The 19,835-nt window shown below is 39.1% G+C and overlaps 1 protein-coding gene across 1 annotated transcript in view; it reads left to right on the forward strand.

Moving 5' to 3' along the window:
- The window catches only part of CPS1 (carbamoyl-phosphate synthase 1), a 137,328-nt gene that overhangs the window by 108,928 nt on the left and 8,565 nt on the right, over positions 1-19,835 (forward strand). The window contains exons 29-34 of the mRNA XM_052660306.1: positions 3,612-3,689; positions 7,634-7,741; positions 9,387-9,476; positions 11,884-12,054; positions 14,792-14,866; positions 17,682-17,780. Of these exons, the coding sequence (XP_052516266.1) occupies positions 3,612-3,689; positions 7,634-7,741; positions 9,387-9,476; positions 11,884-12,054; positions 14,792-14,866; positions 17,682-17,780 (621 nt within the window). The remainder of the gene's footprint in view (positions 1-3,611; positions 3,690-7,633; positions 7,742-9,386; positions 9,477-11,883; positions 12,055-14,791; positions 14,867-17,681; positions 17,781-19,835) is intronic.

Consider the following 19,835-nt stretch of genomic DNA (forward strand, 5'->3'; position numbering starts at 1 on the left):
AAGAATTAGGGACCAGTCTCTGAAGAAGGGACTTTTAATTTGGTTCAGAATTGTTGATTCAGAATTAAAAGGTTTACATCATGGATATGAAGTAAGAAAGGACAGCAAGTATAAAGGCCTGAAGCTGAGAAAGGGCATGAAATTTCTAGAAAATGACAAAACACTCACTTTTATGCCTAGGATGCCAAACATGGTAGGAAGTGTTAATTATAATGATGATAGGGTAGAAAGTGAAGGAGCAGATAGAGAGAACCTTGTCAGTCACTGAGTTTAGATTTTAGTCATATTTTCTTACTGAGTCACTGTGCTGTACACCTGAAACTAATGCAAGAGTGTGAATCAATTATACTTCCATTTTAAAAAAGGAGCAATTGAAAGCTTAAGAAAAATTTCTCTTCTGCAGTACAGAGAGTGAAATAAATCTGGGACAAGACTGAATTCATGGAGAGAGGTTAGGAGGCTATTGTGTAGCTCAGGGTAGAGATGACAGTGCCTTGGATCAGAATGATGATAGCGGGGCTTCCCTGGTGGCTCAGTGGTAAAGAATCCTCCAGTGCAGGAGACACAGATTCAGTTCCTGGGGGAGATCCCACAGGCCGTGAAGCAACTAAGTCCGTGCATCACAACTATTGATCCTGTGCTCTAGAGCTGGGAGCTGTAACTACTGAGCCTTCTTGCTGCAACTGTTGAAGCCTTCACACCCTATCTGCAACAAGAAGAGTCACTGCAGTGAGAAGCCCACACACCACAACTGGGGAGTAACCCCCACTTGCTGCAACTAGAGAAAAACACGTGCAGTAATAAAGACCCGGCACACCCCCAAATAAATAAATAAATAAAATTATATATATTTATATAAAAGAATAATGAGAGTAAAGGGGCTTCCCTAGCAGTCCAGTGGTTAAGATTCTGCACTTCCAAGACAAGGGGTGCAGGTATGATCCCTGGTTGGGGAACTAAGATCCCACGTACCGTGTGTTGGGGCCAAAAAAGAAAAAAAAGATCAGTGATAGTACAGATGGAGGGAAGGGCATGTGTTCTAGAAATATTGAGGATGTGCATTCAGGATGTGCATGGATGGAGACAGAGGGTAAAGAGAGGATGAAGGATGATTCCCGAGTTTCTGCCTTAGTCAGCTGGATGGACAGAGGCACCATTTATTGAAACAAGGAACACTTAAGGAGAGAAATTTTAGAGGGGAAAATCGTATCTAATTTTTGACCTTTTGTATATGTGGTGCCTGTGAAGAGTTCAAATGCAGATGTTTAGAAAGAAGAGGGTTATACAGATTCAAAATTGAAGATCAAGATCACAGCTAAAGAGAGATAAATATATATTTGGAAGTCAATAGCTTATTACTGGAACCGAAGTTTGAAGATTGGAAGCAGTCACTGGGGAGAGTATAGAGGAAAAGGAACAGTTAAGACAGAGAGGAAAAGAATACTGGCATTTGAGGGCTGAGTAGGGAAGAAAGAACCATGAAGGAGTCTGAGAAAGAAGCCTGAAAATGTGATCATGGATACCTAAGGAAGAAAGTGCTTTAAGAAAGCCAACTGCTGAAAGGTTGAAGTTTATTAAGAAATCTTCTTCCTCAACATAGTAAGGGCTATTTGTAAATGTGTTTGATTGGTCAAGATAGAGAATGATGTTGTTGCCCCCCTCAGATCCTTTACCTGTGGGGGCACCCACCCCTCAGCTGCTGTGATAGCTGATGATACCTCCCAGCTACATTTCTCAGGATAACTTGTTGTTGTTTAGTTGCTAAGTCGTGTCTGATTCTTAGTGACCCCATGGACTATAGCCCACCAGGCTCCTCTGTCCTTGGAATTTCCCAAACAAGAATACTGAAGTGGGTTGATATTTCCTGTTCCAGGAGCTCTTCCCGACCCAGGGATCAAACTCACTTCTTTTGCACTGGCAGGTAGCTTCTTAACCACTGTGCCACCTGGAAAGCCCACTCAGGATAACTATTCTCAGTCAAATGGGAGCTTCTGGCACCAGGAAGCAAGACCCCTCACCTCACCACCACCCTCAAACCCTGGACAGTGACTGCCCTTTGCTTCAAGTTAGGACTTACTCTGTGCTGTAACTCAGAGCTCCCTGTGGGGTGAAGCTGAATCCAGTCCCCAGTGACCCCACAAACTACCTAGTTTTATTCCCTGTGTCCCATCCTGCTTTTCTCAATCCCTTAATAAATCACTTGAACAAGAACCTCTGTCTTAGGCTTGGCTAGAGAAACTAAGACAGCTATTGAACTTTATCTTTTTTTTTTGCAGTTATATTGTTATCATTATATATTTTGTGGAAAATTCCCACAAAGGTCCCAATACAGCTCTTCCAGGCCTGCCAACACTAAATATTCAATATTTTTAAAAGAAGGAACAGAGATTAAAAAGTTTTTTTGTGTATGTGTGTGGCTAATCAACAGTTTAATGCCTAATAGGCTTTTGAAGAAAAGGGAGTGGGGAAAATTTCTTCATTTAATAATAAATGTGAGAAGAGAACAGCTTATTTATGGCGTAAGACATGGGTTATTTTGAATTTTTCACTAAATTCCATTCTATTTAAAGTGTTCTGCTAAAGGAGATAAGATATATTAAATTCAACACACATGCCAAAGATGATGAACTCCATGATAGTGGGCAGAAGGGGTTTGTGTTCAGAATAAAAAGAGATGTTTAGAGAAGGCTTCAGGGAGGAGTTGGTATTGGAGCCAGGCCTTGAAGGATGGGTTGAAGTTTGAAAGATGAAGTGAGGAGAGAAGCTGGTGTACATTGGGGGAGGAGAGGCATGGAGATAGGTAAAGGCAGGTTTTGACAAGAAAACAGCAAGTGTGCAGTGTGCGAGGGTCTCGCACAAAGAGGAGAAGAGATATTTAAACTCGAGGTATTCATTGAACCGCTTCAATTAGTTTGGAAAAAGCACGTAGTGATTGGGCTGTGGAGGGCATTGCAGTACTGCTGTGGAGGAGTTGAGTGGGGGCAGACGTAAAAGAATATTAAGGGGTCTGAAACAGCTGAGAAAGCAAGAACATTTTGAAGAATGTTTGATTTTGCAGTTGCAAACGTCATATTGTAGAAGTGATTTAAAGCATGCCAATTTCAGGTAAATAATTCCATCTTTGGTCTAACAAAACTGAAACAAAATACTTCTCTCCTTCTAAGTTCATTCTCAATTCTCATGTAGAGAAGTGATTGAGGAAATTGTAGTGCTTGGAAAAGATAAAGAAGAGAAAAAATACCTGAACTAAAAACTGATATAAATAAAATAGAGAGATATTTATAATTCTGGAGACAAGTAAAGGAGCCGCATTCTGTCCTCTCCTTTGCCTCCTTTTTTTCTCTAACTCACCTAGAGTCTACATTTGAAACTTCAAAACTCATGTTCAATTCACTGAGGACTCAAAATTGGAGAAAGATTTCCTGTTCCTCACTGTAAGCAGAGAGTGACCTTGTTCTTACTAAACAAATTGGCTAATGAATTTGTGCTGTGTGTTGAGGAGCTTTTTTTCAAGTTTTGCCCAAGTATTGACTTAAGGTACATGATTTACTTGACACTTTGCATAAAATTTCAGCTAAAGATTCTCCCCACCCTGTTTTCCTTGATGACAGGAACACCCAGTGGTGCTGACGAAATTTATTGAGGGGGCCCGGGAAGTGGAAATGGATGCTGTTGGCAAAGACGGACGAGTAAGTGTTGCATCACCCCCCACTTCCCCCATCCCTGCCTTCCCATCAATTTTTTTCCTTGGCAATTTAGAAACATAGCACAGATTAGAGCTCATGATTTCTACAAAATAGGTCTCTAATAATAATGGACAAGCTGCTCAGTCAAAAAATGTTCAAATTCACTGACAATTCAGTTGTGTCATAGGTATCATTTCTTCTGCTTTTCATGTTAGAATTTCTCTTTGATGACATTCAAAATTAATTATCATCCTGTACTCATTCTTTTTGAATAGATTTTCTCTCTAATTTTCCTTTGTCTGCGGGTTTCCTTTTATGTTTCAGTGGATATCATAAAAAAATCTGATACTTTTCTTTCTGAAGTTCCTAATTGAATCCCTACTTCTTCATCTCTCTTGATTTTCCATCCTCCCCCTTTTTATTGGGTTGATAAAGACAAAACTAAACAGAGCTGATGGATAAAGATAATATAAAATTGACTTACCACATCACATCTGGTATCACTAATACAATCAATGTCTCTAACTTCAGGGAGAGATGAGAGTATGAAGACTGCCTTTCTTTAGGTTTAAGGTTGTACTAGTAAGGCATTTATTACTTATCTTGAAACAGAGAAAGTTATATTTTAGAGTCCATATCATTCTATTTGCTTTAAGGAAATAAAATGGATTTTATCTTGGACTTCATCTTTTACTTTACACTCTACTGAAAATGATAAAGTTTTGGTTTTTTTTTTTTGCTTGTTTTTTTTCTTCCAGATTAACAGTTCAAAGTAGTGTTGTTAAAAAAAATTACATTTATAGTAATGATGACCTCTTATATAATCTACAGTTTAAGTACCCTTTTATCGAATAGTCATTAGGTCATGTTTGACTCTTTGTGACTCAATGGACTACAGCACTCCAGGCTTTATGTCCTTCACCATCTCCTTCAGTTCAGTTCAATTGCTCAGTCATGTCTGATTCTTTGGGAACCCATGAACTGCAGCATGCCAGGCCTCCCTGTCCATCACCAACTCCCGGAGCCTACCCAAATTCATGTCCATCGAGTCAGTGATGCCATCCAGCCATCTCATCCTCGGTCGTCCCCTTCTCCTCCTGCCCCCAATCCCTCCCAGCATCAGAGTCTTTTCCAATGAGGCAACTCTTTGCATGAGGTGGCCAAAGTACTGGAGCTTCAGCTTTAGCATCATTCCTTCCAAAGAAATCCCAGGGCTGATCTCCTTCAGAATGGACTGGTTAGATCTCCTTGCAGTCCAAGGGACTCTCAAGAGTCTTCTCCAACACCACAGTTCAAAAGCATCAATTCTTCGGTGCTCAGCCTTCTTCACAGTCCAACTCTCACATCCATACATGAGCACAGGAAAAACCATAGCCTTGATTAGACAGACCTTAGTCGGCAAAGTAATGTCTCTGCTTTTGAATATGCTATCTAGGTTGGTCATAACTTTCCTTCCAAGGAGTCAGCGTCTTTTAATTTCATGGCTGCAATCACCATCTGCAGTGATTTTGGAGCCCCAAAGAATAAAGTCTGACACTGTTTCCACTGTTTCCCCATCTATTTCCCATGGAGTGATGGGACTGGATGCCATGATCTTCATTTTCTGAATGTTGAACTTTAAGCCAACTTTTTCACTCTCCTCTTTTACTTTCATCAAGAGGCTTTTAGTTTCTCTTCACTTTCTGCCATAAGGGTGGTGTCATCTGCATATCTGAGGTTATTGATATTTCTCCCGGCAATCTTGATTCCAGCTTGTGTTTCTTCCAGTCCAGCATTTCTTATGATGTACTCATGAAGTACATAATACTTCAGACATGTTATAATGTTTTCAGAGCTCAATAGGACATAGTTTCTGTTCAGTGTCTCATTTGTGTCTGACTCTGTGACCTCCTATACTGCAGCATGCCAGGAATCCCTATCATTCACTATGTCCTGGAGTTTGGTCAAACTTATGTCCATTGAGTCTGTGATGCCATCCAACCATCTCATCCTCTGTTGCCCCCTTCTCCTCCTGTCCTCAGTCTTTCCTGGCATCAGGGTCTTTTTCAGTGAGCCAGGTCTGTGCATCAGGTGGCCAAAATATTGGAGTTTCAGCTTCAGCATCAGTCCTTCCAATAAATATTCAGGACTGATTTCCTTTAGGATTGACTGGTTTGATCAGTGGGACATTGCCTGCCCATTGCTAGACAGTATAAAAAATTTGAGAGCTTACTCTACACTAAATATCATTCCAGACTGTACTTGTGTTCTTTTTCATCCTTACAAACATTCTATGAGGCAAATACCATTCTCATTCCTATCTTATTGGCAACCATGGCTAAACATCTAAAGTACATTGCCCAGGTCCCAGAACTCATAAGTGACAGCAGGAATGGAAGTGAAAGTGAAAGTCACTCAGTCATGTCTGACTCTTTGCAACCCCATGGACTATAGAGTCAATGGAATTCTCTAGGCCAGAGTACTGGAGTGGGTAGCCTTTCCCTTCTCCAGGGGATCTTCCCAATCCAGGGATCGAACCCAGGTCTCCTGCATTGCAGGTGGATTCTTTCCCAGGTGAGCCACAAGGGAAGCGCAAGAATACTGGAGTGGGTAGCCTATCCCTTCTTCAGTGGATCTTCCTGACCCAGGAATTGAACCAGGGTCTCCTGCATGGCAGGTGGATTCTTTACCAACTGAGCTATCAGGGAAGTGACAGCAGGAGTACTGGCTCTCAAATGTCACTTTGCTTTAAGTCATCTGTAAATCTGACAAACAAATTTTCACTGTAATTTATTTAAGTCTTTTACAGTTACCCAATCATTCTCCCATACTCTCAGCTTTATCATTTTCTGAAGACACACATACTGTTAACATTTAGGTTATAGTGACTGAGGCCATAAACTTTGCAATCTGACAGATAAGGGTTCAAAATCCTGTCTTGGTCATATAGACACTTGTACTTGCATTATTTATTCTTATATTGCCTTGATTTTCTTGCCTTTAAAAGAGGATAAGAATATTTCCCTCTTGTTTTCCTTCTCTCTTCAGGAAGATCCCCTGGAGGAGGAAATGGCAACCCACTCCAGTATTCTTGCCTGAAAAATCCCATGGACAGAGGGGCCTGGCAAGCTACAGTCCATGGGGTTGCAAAGAATTAGATATGACTGAGTGATCAAACACACACTCCCTCCTGTCTCAAATTTTCATTTAAAGATCTCTTGTAGGTGGTGAATTAGCTCATTTGGTTATGGTGTGGAGGTGATAAGAATCCCTTGATCTTCAGATCTTACATTTTCTTTCTGATCCACCTAAGTTATGACATTTACCTAAGCTTGAATTCACCTCTTCTGTCTTTTCTTTTCCAGTGTTTAAAACTTAACCTGGAAGGAAAGGACAAAGATGTCTCCAGTGCCCCCAGAATGTGTTAGTTTCCTATCTATTCTTAAAAGTCATTACAAGTTGGCTTGAAAGTTTAGTGTAAAGTTTTAGTCGCTCAGTCATGTCTGACTCTTTGAGACCCTGTGGATAGTAGCCCAACACGTCTCCTATGTCCATGGGGTTCTCCAGGCAAGATACTGGAGTGGATTACTGTATCCTCCTCCAGGGGATTTTCCCAATCCTGTGATTGAACCCATGTCTCTTGTGTCTCCTACATTAGCAGCTGGATTCTTTACCAGTAGTGCCATGAGTTGGCTTGTTTGCCTTCTTTTCCTAGCATTTATAGTGATTCTAATAAATGGAATAGGGAGGTAAGCTCCCAGACATTCTCAGCTGCCCACAAGGTGGTCTGTCACTGAACAGGGAGGCTTGGTGAGGCTACATGTGCGGTTCCTACTGCCCCCTCACTGGAGACTTGGCAAAGAAACTGCTCAAAGCTGGAGGTATCTGTTAGAATTAAGGGGGTATGCCAGGCAGCAGCTTCATAGAAGAAGAGCTGACAACTCTTTCTCAAATCTTCTTCTGGCCAGGTCATCTCCCATGCCATTTCTGAACACGTGGAGGATGCAGGCGTCCACTCGGGCGATGCTACTCTGATGCTGCCGACACAAACCATCAGCCAAGGAGCCATCGAAAAGGTCATCATTTATAAATAAAGGTGGAAGAGGGGAAAAGATTGAAAGTTTTTAAAACTAAGTAGTAGGATAGGACATAACCCAGGTAAAATTTAATTATGAAGAGGACTTCTTCCTCTGAGTTTGCTGTGTATTTTAAAGATAACAGCTTCCTTTTCTGCCCTTTAGAACTCTTGATTGTATTCTAGAGCAACAGTCCTCTAATTGTGCTCACTGTTACCACCTGGGACACTTGTTAAAAGGTTGTGGGATTCCATCCCCAGTTTTGATTCTGTAGTTCTGGGACCCATAATTTGCATTTTTATTGAGTTCCCTTGTGATGCTATTCCTGCTGGTCTGGGGACTACATTTGTATAATTGCTGCTGCAGATGATTCTAATATTTGAGCCACTTACAGGTGAGCAGCACCTAAAGTAATATTTCTCAGTTAGAAGCAGATATGCAGTAGTCATATGAGAACCTTCTGGAACCAATGCTTTCACTGTCTACTCTTACCCTCACTCAAAAAATACTTCAAGATGCATCTCTTCCAGTGGTTTGGAAACTGCTACTTTAATGACCTTTCCAAGAATGATGATTCTGCCTCAGTATTCAATATGCATTGCTAGGTTTCATCTTAAAGACTGCCTGGGGATGTTCCTTTAGTCTTCAGGTATGTGAGGTGAGGATTAGCTTTTAAAATGAGACTTCCCAATAATCCTGCCATCAGAATCTCAGCAGCCTGTCTGGCTAGTTGTACACTGGGCTGGTTTCCAAAGGTCTTGCCTTGTTCTAGAATGTGAAGATAGCAGGTTGCTTTGCAATAGCAACACCATGAAGGAACAGTATCCTGGAATTTCAAATGTGCTTTAATTTTTCATATTGGAATAAAGGATCTCAAAACTCATATAGTTTGAAATCTCTCAAAGCTCAGTGTGTCATGGACCCTGTTTCCTTTTGTAACTGATTGAGTTGCTGAACTGCAAAGGCATGTAAGATCAGTGAATGAGGAGCTGTTGATTCTAGCAGCCAGTGCCCTCTCTGTGCATGTGATCCTTCTGGCTCTGGTTGGATATGGGAATTCCTGTAGATGACACACAGCTCCCTGCAAGGGAACGTGTTTCCTTCTGACCGTAATATCCACCCTTGCAGAGTCCAGGGGAAAAGAAAAGCACATAAAAGAAATCTCTCTGGTCTCTTTGCAGTACCATGTAATTTCAGGGCCTGTACTTCTCAGCAGGTAGGTCATTAGATTGATACAGAGTTTGGACTGCAGCTTTTGGTGCTGAAGCAAACAGACTGAAAGGATTCCATTTAGCCCTCAGAATGAAACCAGAGTATATGACGGTAGGTAGACAGGGGCATTTGGCAAAAAGATAATCCTGTACCATTATTTGCTCTTTTCCCTGCTGTCCTGGTGTGAATATTTAGAACATTTAGTATAATTATTATTTTATTAATAGAAACCTAAGAATGGCTTCCATTATTACTCCATTATTACTTCACCACTCCATTATTATTATTACACATTATTACTCCATTATTTGTAGAGATGCAGTTCTTTGTAAGAGAAATGAAAAAAATCTAAATTTAAGGTGATGTACCTTTTTTGTTTGTTTTTAAACTAAGGAATGTTCTTTAGTACAGTATCTTTGTCCTTTTGATCTAGGTGAAGGATGCTACCAGAAAGATCGCAAAGGCTTTTGCCATCTCTGGCCCATTCAACGTCCAGTTTCTTGTCAAAGGAAATGATGTCTTGGTAAGAAATGCCAAACTGTTTGAGGGGACACCACTGCTATGTTAGGTCCTGTTGGTTTATGTCCCTCTGGGAACACAGCCACAGAGCAGCTGAGACCCTGGCAGCTGATAGTGTCTTAGTGTGGGGTGTGGCCTGCCTTGTTTGAAAACACTGGTCTTGGAGGCACTGATGTGTCAGTGACAGCTTTGTAAACACCCTGATCCACTGGAAAGAAGATCACTGTCTGCCACCTACAGTAGAGTGTAGATAGATGCGGTGACCATCACAAACTAATCTGTTCGGATTACTGTGGAATAATCATAATTACATGCACTGGAGTATTGCTTTATTCATTTCCTGGAAAAGAAAGCTCTTTTGGATCCCATTTACCAATAAATAAATACAATAAAATAAAAAAAGAAAGAAAGAAATTAAAAAAATGTTAAGGTGATTAGGTTAGTCTTAATTAATTTAATCTACTTAATGTAACTAATCAGTAACCAATATTGCTCCTCACCTACTATGCAAAGTCCTAAAGTGGCAACAAAGATGTAGAGAACCCAGTTTTTGCTCTCAAAGATTCATAATTTAGTGAGAACTGGGAAGAATATGAATTTATAGATAAATATAAGTTAGAATATAGTAGCTGCTGGAAGGAATGTACAAATAAAGTGATATTGGAGGCATAGAATAGGGAGTGCCTGTGTGTGGGGGGGTGGTGAGGGTGGGGGTCTGTGCCTGCACGTGCGTATGAGCATGTAATTGAGTGTCACATGCCTGGTTTGGGTGGATAATAAAATGTTCCAAGGAAGATTTTGTAATTTGAGCTGGGTCTTAAGGAATGAATAGCAAGTAAAGGAGGATAGAGAGGGCAGTACACACACAACATCTATGGGAAAGTTCAGTGCGTTTTAGGAGACAGTGACCAGTTCAGTTTATCAAGATTATTTTTCCAGGGAAATCATAGGAGGTAAACTTGGAAAGAAAGACTGTGTAAGAAACGAGTCACCAGTCTATGTTTGATGCAGGATACAGGATGCTTGGGGCTGGTGCACGGGGATGATCCAGAGAGATGATATAGGGTGGAAGGTGGGAGGGGGGTTCACGTTTGGGAACTCATGTACACCCGTGGTGGACTCATGTCAATGTATGGCAAAACCAAGACAGTATTGTAACGTAAAATAAAGTAAAAATAAAAATTAAAAAAAAAACAAAAAACGTGAACCAAAAAAAAAAAAAGAAAGAAAGAAAGAAAGACTGAGACCAGGAAAGTAGTACAAGATAACATAGAGGGCTGTACTGAAGCAAGAGGATAGAAGGCTGTCAAGGACTGGACTTCACTCTCAGGGCCAGTAGAAATCCTCTGAAGACTTTCCAGTATGGATGTGGCATGATCTGAACTCTGCATAAAAACAAATCTGTCAAGAGCTTGTGAGGCTTCCCAGGTCATGCTAGTGATAAAGAATTCACCTGTCCATGCAGGAGCTGCAGGAGATGCGGGTTTGATTCTTGGGATTGGGAAGATCCCTAGGAGGAGGAAATGGCAGCCCACTACACCATTCTTGCTGGGATAATGCCACAGACAGAGAAGTCTGGTGGAATACAGTCCATGGTGTCGCAAAGAATCAGACACGATTGAACCACCACGTACACAAGCACACATGTCAAGAGAGTGTGGGGATGAAACAGCAGAAAGGGGTGGGAAAAAGTCAGAGTTCAAAGACACTAACTGAAAAGAAAGAAAGTGAAGTCGTTCAGTCATGCCAGACTCTTTGCAACCCCATGGACTGTAGCCCACCAGGCTCCTCTGTCCATGGGATTTTTCAAGCAAGAGTACTGGAGTGGGTTGCCATTTCCTTCTCCAGGGGATCGTCCTAACCCAGGGATCAAACCTGGGTCTCCCGCACTACAGATAGATGCTTTACCATCTGAGCCACCATGGGACCAAAAAGAAAACCAGTTAGCAAAAGTCTACAAGTGGCACACAGACATAGAGAACACATTTATGGGCATGGCACCAGGGGTGAGGAAGGAGAGGGTGAGATGTATGAAGAGAGTAACATGGAAACTTATTTACTATATGCAAAATAGATCTCCAACGGGAATTTGTTATATAACACAGGGAACTCAAACTGGGGCTCTGAAACAACCTAGAGGGGTGGGACGGGGAGGGAGGTGAGTGGGAGGTTCAAGAGGGAGGGAACATGTATACCTATGGCTGATTCATGTTGATGTTTGGCAGAAACCAACAGAATTTTGTGAAGCAATTATCCTTAAATTAAAAAATCAATTAAAAAAAAAGTCTATCAGGGGGAGACAAGGAAGAGGCTGGCAAAGCAAGAGCTGGGCCAAGTTGCAGGGAGCAGATGAATATGCTCATTGTCTCTCACCATCCTTTCTCTTCTTTTGAATTTTGTTATCTCTCCAGGTGATTGAGTGTAACCTGAGAGCTTCTCGATCCTTCCCCTTCGTTTCCAAGACACTTGGAATAGACTTCATTGATGTGGCCACCAAGGTGATGATTGGAGAGCACATTGATGAGAAACCCCTTCCAACACTGGAGCATCCCATAATTCCAGCCGACTATGTTGCAATTAAGGTATATTTTCAAAAATCTTAGTCATTTTTTAAGTTCCAAAGGAATTAAAGGAATGATTTTTCATCAAAAAATGATCTTAGGACTTCCCTGGTGGTCCAGTGATTACAAATCTGCCCTCCAATGCAGGGGATATGGGTTCGATCCCTGGTCTCAGAACTAAGATCCCACATGCCATGGGGCAAAAAAGACCCATCTTAGTCAAAAATAATTTTTTAAAAATAATCTTGATACTTTACGAACCTTCTAACTAAAGTGCTAGACTAGGGATTTATAATGTTTGCTTTGAATAATGCAGTGCAGTTTCTCTATAGGCAACTTTATGTGTACTCTTGTGCATTTCAAAAATTAAAAAAAAAAAATTTAGAATTACCTAACTTCGAAACCAACTAGCCGAGTGACATAAGCTACATTTATGAAGTTGATGCTTAATGCTGCCAGTTTAGCTGGTAAATAGAAATTCTGATATAACTTGTAGGATAAGGCTTGAATTATGCCAAGGCTTTCAGGAATGCATGAGTCTTGTAAAAGTGTTACCTTGTGGTGTTACTTAAATTTGTATTGCCTTGACCACATTTGCTTAGTTCCTATTTCTTTAGTGGTATAATTTTGTTGTAGCAGTACTGTGAGGGTAATGAAATTGATGGTACCTTTATGAAGAATGACCAGGAAAATGTAAGGTTTGTTCACTAAATATAGGCATGACTTGGAGATATTGTGGCTTTGGTTCCAGACCCACCACATTAATTCTACACTAATTTTTTGGCCTCTCAGTGCATATAAAAGCTATATTCACACTATATTGTGGTTTGTTAAGTGCGCAATAGCATTATATCTGAAGAAACAATGCACATACCTTAATTAAAAACTACTTTATTGCTCAAAAATACTAATTATCATCTGGGGCTTCAATGAGTCACAATCTTTTTTTCCGATAGTAATAATAATGAAAAAGTTTGAAATACTGTGAGAACTACCAAAATGTGACCAAGAGACACAGTGATTAAATGCTATTGGAAAAAATGGTGCCAAGAGACTTGGTTGATGTAGGGTTGCCATAATATACAAACCTTCAATATTTTAAAAATTCAGTATCTATGAAGCACAATAAAACAAAGCATCATAAGACAAGAAATGCCTGTATATATTTGTATATTTCAAATAACTTAATAATAAATCCATTGTGCTCCTCTAGCTGCTTCAGTGTGCCCATGAACAGAGTATTTATAATTATGACCTTTAACTACCTCACTGGACAGTATGAGGATTAGTGAGATATTATGTAAATATATCTGAATTTTTTAAAATAAAGTACACAAGAGATTAATTTATATTGTATAATATATTTATGTGATATTTATATACTCTGGGTGACTTCAGAGCTTTCTGTTCTTATATATACTGGTGACCTCAACCATAATTATGTTACAACTGAGACTCTGACTTCTGACTTTTACAGTGGAAGTTTTAAGTTGAAGCTATAAATTAAAAATATTTATTAATCTTATTTAAGTTAATAATTTAGGATTCCCTCGATTTTACAGTACACTGAGGTAGAATGTCACTTCTTATTTTAGGGTAGCATTTTATTCCTGGATGCTATGACACAACATAAAGTGTTAAATTTTCAATGGGACTATATATACATAGGGTTTTATTGTTTGAGACCAGTAAGTAGAAGGACCCCCAAAATATTTTTCCACTGGAGATTCTATATATGAATTTCAAACTCATGTTTCTTTATTCTTGGACACAGGACTATACACACAAATATATACACACATGTGTATGAAACAATTTCCAACTAGTAACAATACTGATGGATAGATGTGAATTTTTCAAAATGCACTGTCTTCTAGATTACGTCTTTCCTAGTTATCCTTGTACATGAATCTTGATTTTTTTGTCAAATTACTTTTTCATAGTCAATCTTAATATTGTCCTAGTGAGGTAGGTAGATATCAATGGTTGAGGTAGAGAGAGGCTGGAAGGCAGGAATATAATGTAATAATGACTAAGATGACCCAGTGAAATAACTCTAAGCTAGAATTCCCATAATGACTTAGAGGCATGCCTGAATCAAAGAAGGAATAGTCTAGGCTGGATAAATAGATATATGAAAAAAACAAAAATTTGATTCTTAGTGAACTGCATTGATAAAATAAATGGAAAGAAAGCACTCCTATCTATGTTCTAGTTCATATGAAAGTTCTGTGCAAAAGTATTTCCAAGCAGAATATTTTTCAAAGCTTTTTAAGAGGTGTCAAGAACAGCTTAATGTCTCAGAAGTCAGCTTGCAGACAGACATTTCTGGCAAGGTGGCTTGTTGTAAGTCCAAATGATCAGAACAAGAAGAAGAATGTTTCAAAAGCCTACCAAGGAAAAAGTGTGTTTGAACTCTGTCTGGGGAGACCAATGCCCAGTAGACTTTGTTTGAAATCACTCCAGTAAGAATACGTGTAGGCTAGATCAGAAACATTGGCTTAGACTGGTCACTGGGGCCCTATTTACAGAAATAAATTGTGATTATTTAACCCAATTTGGGCCAAAAGCTCAAGAAATTCTTGGAACACAGGTTTAAAGCTATTTTTCAAGTCAGATGCTTGGACCAAAGACGTTTTTTTATGTCTACCATAGCCTAAATGAATCCTTTGAGAGATGATTCACTAAATGTATTTATCCTCCTTTATTCTTGTTATAGCCTTCTTTCACATATTTTTCCTACCCGTTATTTTGATAGGCTCCAATGTTTTCCTGGCCCCGGTTGAGAGACGCTGACCCCATTCTACGATGTGAGATGGCTTCCACTGGAGAGGTAACTAGTTAATGATCCATGAACACTTTCATTAAATCTACTTCGAAGTCTATGGTTTTATGATCAGAATATAGTAAAGTAATTTAGTAAGTAGGAAGCGAGACACTTCTTTTGTGATCAGAATAAGTCTGAAACAGCTTGGGAATTTTGAGCTAAGAAAAAAATCCTTGAATTTTGTAGCCCAGAGTCTAAACTCTCACTTATATTTCAACAGTTGGCTATATTGTCTGTGTGTTTCATTCATTTTCACATTACAAATTGAGAGCATCTTTCAAATATTTCTTTAGATGTCTAGGGAAATACCTTCCTAGGTACTTAAGGTTCTCAGGTCTCAGGTTTCTCTGTAAAGGTTCTCAGTTCTCTCTGTAAAGCACCTCTCATCCCCTCTAATTTGCCTTGCTATTGTGAAATTAGATCATTGAGCTTTTAATAGCAACATGTAGAATGAATGTACAACAGTAGAAAGATAATGGGGCCATAATACGGTGGGATCTGTAGGTATATGCAAAGTCCCAGAACCACTGTTTTCCAAAGCAGCTGTAGTCACCTGGAGATTATCTAAAAACTATAATGAGACTGACCACTGGATGTCCCTCTTCACTTGTGTTGGAGCCTTTGTCAGCTGGAGGTTTCTTTAAGAATGTGAAATGTGTTTCTTGTAGAAAGCTGTCAGATTCCAGAGAGTTCCCTACATGTCAGTGTCAGAACATTGTATGAATCACCTAGCCCTTGACAGACTTACTGTACACAACCTTCAGATTCTCATCAGTGCACACCAGAGTGGCAACATCAGACTCCGAAGCATCATTGTTTCCTCTTGGTGTTGAGGAAAACCTGAGAGGGGAAAAGACTTAATTGCAACAAATATGTGATATTTTATATGGTTGCCTGGTTACAAGCAAAATCTGTGATGAGAAGCCAAGTGAGACAGGAAGGGAGACAGTGAGGAATAAATGGCTATCTTGTTTGTATTTGGACTGATGATTGCCTTCTCTTAGTATCTTTGCTGCTTCCGTTAATTTAATAGACGATAAAAACCTAACTTGAAGACAAGGGACGTAATGCTGAATTTCCCTGCCGTTTAAGGAGGTCCTCTGATGATCATCTTGATCTCAGGGTCACTCAGTAGCAGGGCTGTTTTCAGCTAGCCTAGGATTCAGATCAGGGTGAGATCTGTTTTCCTTCGTGCTGTTTTCTCTGGTGTGGCAAGTCTGTTTTCAGCACCTGTGTCCATTCTGCCTCCAGACATACATTATTGGAATTGTTGAAATACGAACATATGAGAGAATTAGAAATTCAGCCCTCCCCTTCCTCATATCTGTTTTAGAAGTACAGAGAGATAATTCCTCTTCCATTATTAGAGTCATATTTCCAAATGTCACTTAGTGTGATGTTACAAGTTCTGTTTTATTATTGAAATCAGAATAATAATTCTAGCTCAGTGAAATCTCAGTTATGCTCCAGAGACATTTTCAGTGTTAAAATGGCTTGTTGTGGGATTAAATAAAACTTTAGCTTTCCTAATGATGAGGTGGGGATGATAGTCCTAATCTTTGTGCTCAGTTGTGTCTGACTCTCTGTGACCCATGGACTGTAGCCCACCAGGCTCTTCTGTCCATGGGCTTTTATAGATAAGAATACTGGAGTGGCTTTCCATTCCATGCTCCAGGGGATCTTCCCAACCCAGGGGCTGAATCCACGTTTCTTGCATCTCCTGAAATGGCAGGCAGGTTATTTACCATTAGCACCTCCTTAACTACTTTCTGTTTTTTTGTAGAAAACTGCTGAAACCTTGTGTTTGTATATGCACTTATGATGAAATTGCCTAGGTTCTTTCGGTAGGGTTTGGGTCCCATTAACTTAGGCTGATATTTCTTAAGTTGGTTAGCCAGTACTTGAACACAGAAAATGTTCACTGTGGTGTAAAAAGCAGCAGGTCCTAGTGGTCCACAGAATATCATAGTCATGAGAACTTTCCTTTGACAGTAAAGGAGTCATTTGCTTAAGGAACAAATTTAGCCATCAGTGTTATTTACTCTAATGGTGATTCTCTACCTTTGTCAAATAATGATGTACAAGTCAAGGCTTACTTCCATCATGCTCAGATTAACCCCTTATTCCATAGTTAGGGTAGCTAATCAACTTGTAGTTATATTGTAGTGCTATTACCCTACAGGAAGGCTCTGTATATCCCAACACTATATTAATTTGGGCTTTTACTTCCCTTTTTTTTTTTTTTTTAACTTTGGGCTGTAGTATTAAGAACTGATAGCAAGGTATATTGCCTCATTTTATGAAGGTAATAAAAATGAAGAAGTTCCTTTGAGATTTTCACAGATTTACTGAATTTCTCAGAAGGCTTTCCCATATGTATGAAATACCTCCTAACCAATTGATTAGCAGTTACGCATTTGTGCTACTGACCCATGAATTCATGCATTGTTGCATAGTACACATACATATACTATTATTTAAACATTAAGTCGTATTAACATTTGGCAGTTCACCATGTTATGGGCCAGAAGCTGTAATTTGTATCCAAATATCTCACAGTAGAATCCAGTTATGTTGCTCCATGGAGTGTTGTTGGATGGAGAAAGAATTGCTTATTCATTCATTATGTTTAATTAAAAACATAAGATACATCTGCCCTGGCCAGACTTTTAATCCCTAGATTCAGATTGCATGGTCTTTGGGCGACTCAATAAAATCTAGCATAGGAATCTATGACTTCATTTGTGTTTCTTTTTTGGTAGAGCTGGGTGACTGTCATTTGCTTTCTTTTACTTTATTTTTTTTCATTTCTTCTAAACAGGTGGCTTGCTTTGGTGAAGGTATTCATACAGCTTTCCTAAAGGCAATGCTTTCTACAGGATTTAAGATACCCCAGAAAGGCATCCTGATTGGAATTCAGGTAGGTAGTGTGTGGTTTGTGTGCATGCTGGGAGCTGGTAGGGGAAGTGACCTTAATGTTGCTAGAGAAGAGGGGAAATATTTTTAAGATTCCACTAAAAAGCCAGCAAATTTGAGAAATAATGGACCTTTTTTTCTCTGTATAGTCCTTGAATTTTTGCCTTTTTCTTTTGTAGCAGCCAATACAAATACGTGAATAAACAAAAAAAAAAAAAAGAAAGAAAGAAAAAAAGCTCTAGTTAAGGATGTTAATTCTGAGTGGGATTCAGGGTACCTTTAAAAGGACTCTGTTCTTTCTCTTGGTTACATCTTTTCTACATGGCTTGCTCTTAGTACTATCTCCTTAGCCTCTGAATAGAAGCTTTCCATAAAGTTGGTCTCATGGCTTTTTTCTGTGACTGTGTCTAGCATTTTCTCTTGACTTTCCCCTTTGCCAGCTCATTCATGTCTATCCACTCTCCCATTTCAAACTGTCAGCTTTAAATCTTAATCCTCAGCCATCCTCTGTTTCCAGCAGTTTGCTGGATACCTCCATCTGGATGTCTCAAAACCAACATATCCCAAACTGAAATGAATATTACCCGCTCCAAACCTCTGTTCTTTCCTTCATTACATTCATTAATTCATTCACATTTCAATTTCTACTAAATATCAAAGATTCAGAGGTGAAGAAGACATGGGCATTATTTGAGAAATTTTCTTAACGTAATTAAAAGTTCTCCATGAAAGTTCTTAAAGGACAGTCACCTAATGGGCTTAACAAAGTCAGCCCATCCCACAGTGTACTGTGGAAGTTCTTGAAATATTATTACTTAGTAAACCTTCTAAGTCAAAGCAGGGTGTAGTACTTGTAAGTGAATATCTTCATATGATGAAAAGGACATCATTGGTTTATTATTGCGAGTCAAATGTAAATCTTAGGGCAAAATGGGAGCCAGGGAACTCTTATTACTCTTTGGAATAATTATTGCAAGAATATACAAACTATTTGTTTATGAAGTTTTAAAAAATATTAGATGTTTCTCAACTAATCTTTCACTTTCATTGGAGGTTAGCAATCCCTGGGCCTATAAAAACAATAGATGGTCTTATCTATCACCCCTGCCATTCTTTCAATCAATTCAAACCCTGCACGGTTCTGTACACATCAATAAAATTGTAATTAGAAAAATACCAGGTATTTTCAAGTAGTGGGTTATTATTATAGATGCTGTTGCATTAGGGTGCCTTAGTGTCAGCAAATTAGACTCTGGAGACTGGATGGGTGGCTTTGGAGAAGTTTCTGCAAAGAGTCACTTGGGATTTTGCTTCATAAAGGTGCCAGAAGGGCGATGGAGAACAGTTAGAACAGAGGCTAACAAGATGACTTGCAATTGTGAAGCTTAATGGCAGTTTAGAGACACATCACACCATATGAAAGACTCATCACGTTATAATGGGTATTAAGTATTATTAAGTCACAAGTATGAGAGTATTTGTCCAGCTTCCAGTTATGGCTTAAAGTTTAATGTGAGACCTGGGGGCATTCAGAGGAGACCATGCCCTTAGTCCCTGTCCTCACAACTAATCATAATAGTGCTAACATTTTAAAATACCACTTTAAGAAGGCAGTGATGTATAAAATTGTGCCTTGTTTGGTTTCAGTGCTGCAGGGAAATATAAAGCAAAAATTAATTTGATCCCTATGAAGCACTAGTATGATTTTGGCAAGAGTGAACAGAATTTTTGCTTTGTAGGGAAAGAAGGAAGTTCATAGGGAAAAAAGAAGACTTCTAAAAGCAATGTTCTACCTTTCAGTTTATTCTTTTTTAAAGAAATCAATGTTCTAGCAGCTACATATAATTTTGCAAAGAACTTTCTTTCTGTACATGCATGCATAATATTAGGAATTTAAATATATACATATTTTAATTACAGAGCTTAAAAGTATATTCAAGGAAATATTTAATAAACTGACATTTAACAAAATACTTGCAGCTGTGTTAAAATTAATCATCAAGATTCTAAATCTCTAGAGATAGGTAAGAACCATTTTCTAACCTACTTTATATGGGAA

The sequence above is a fragment of the Budorcas taxicolor genome, chromosome 2 (genome assembly GCF_023091745.1).
Source record: "Budorcas taxicolor isolate Tak-1 chromosome 2, Takin1.1, whole genome shotgun sequence".
NCBI lineage: Eukaryota > Metazoa > Chordata > Mammalia > Artiodactyla > Bovidae > Budorcas > Budorcas taxicolor.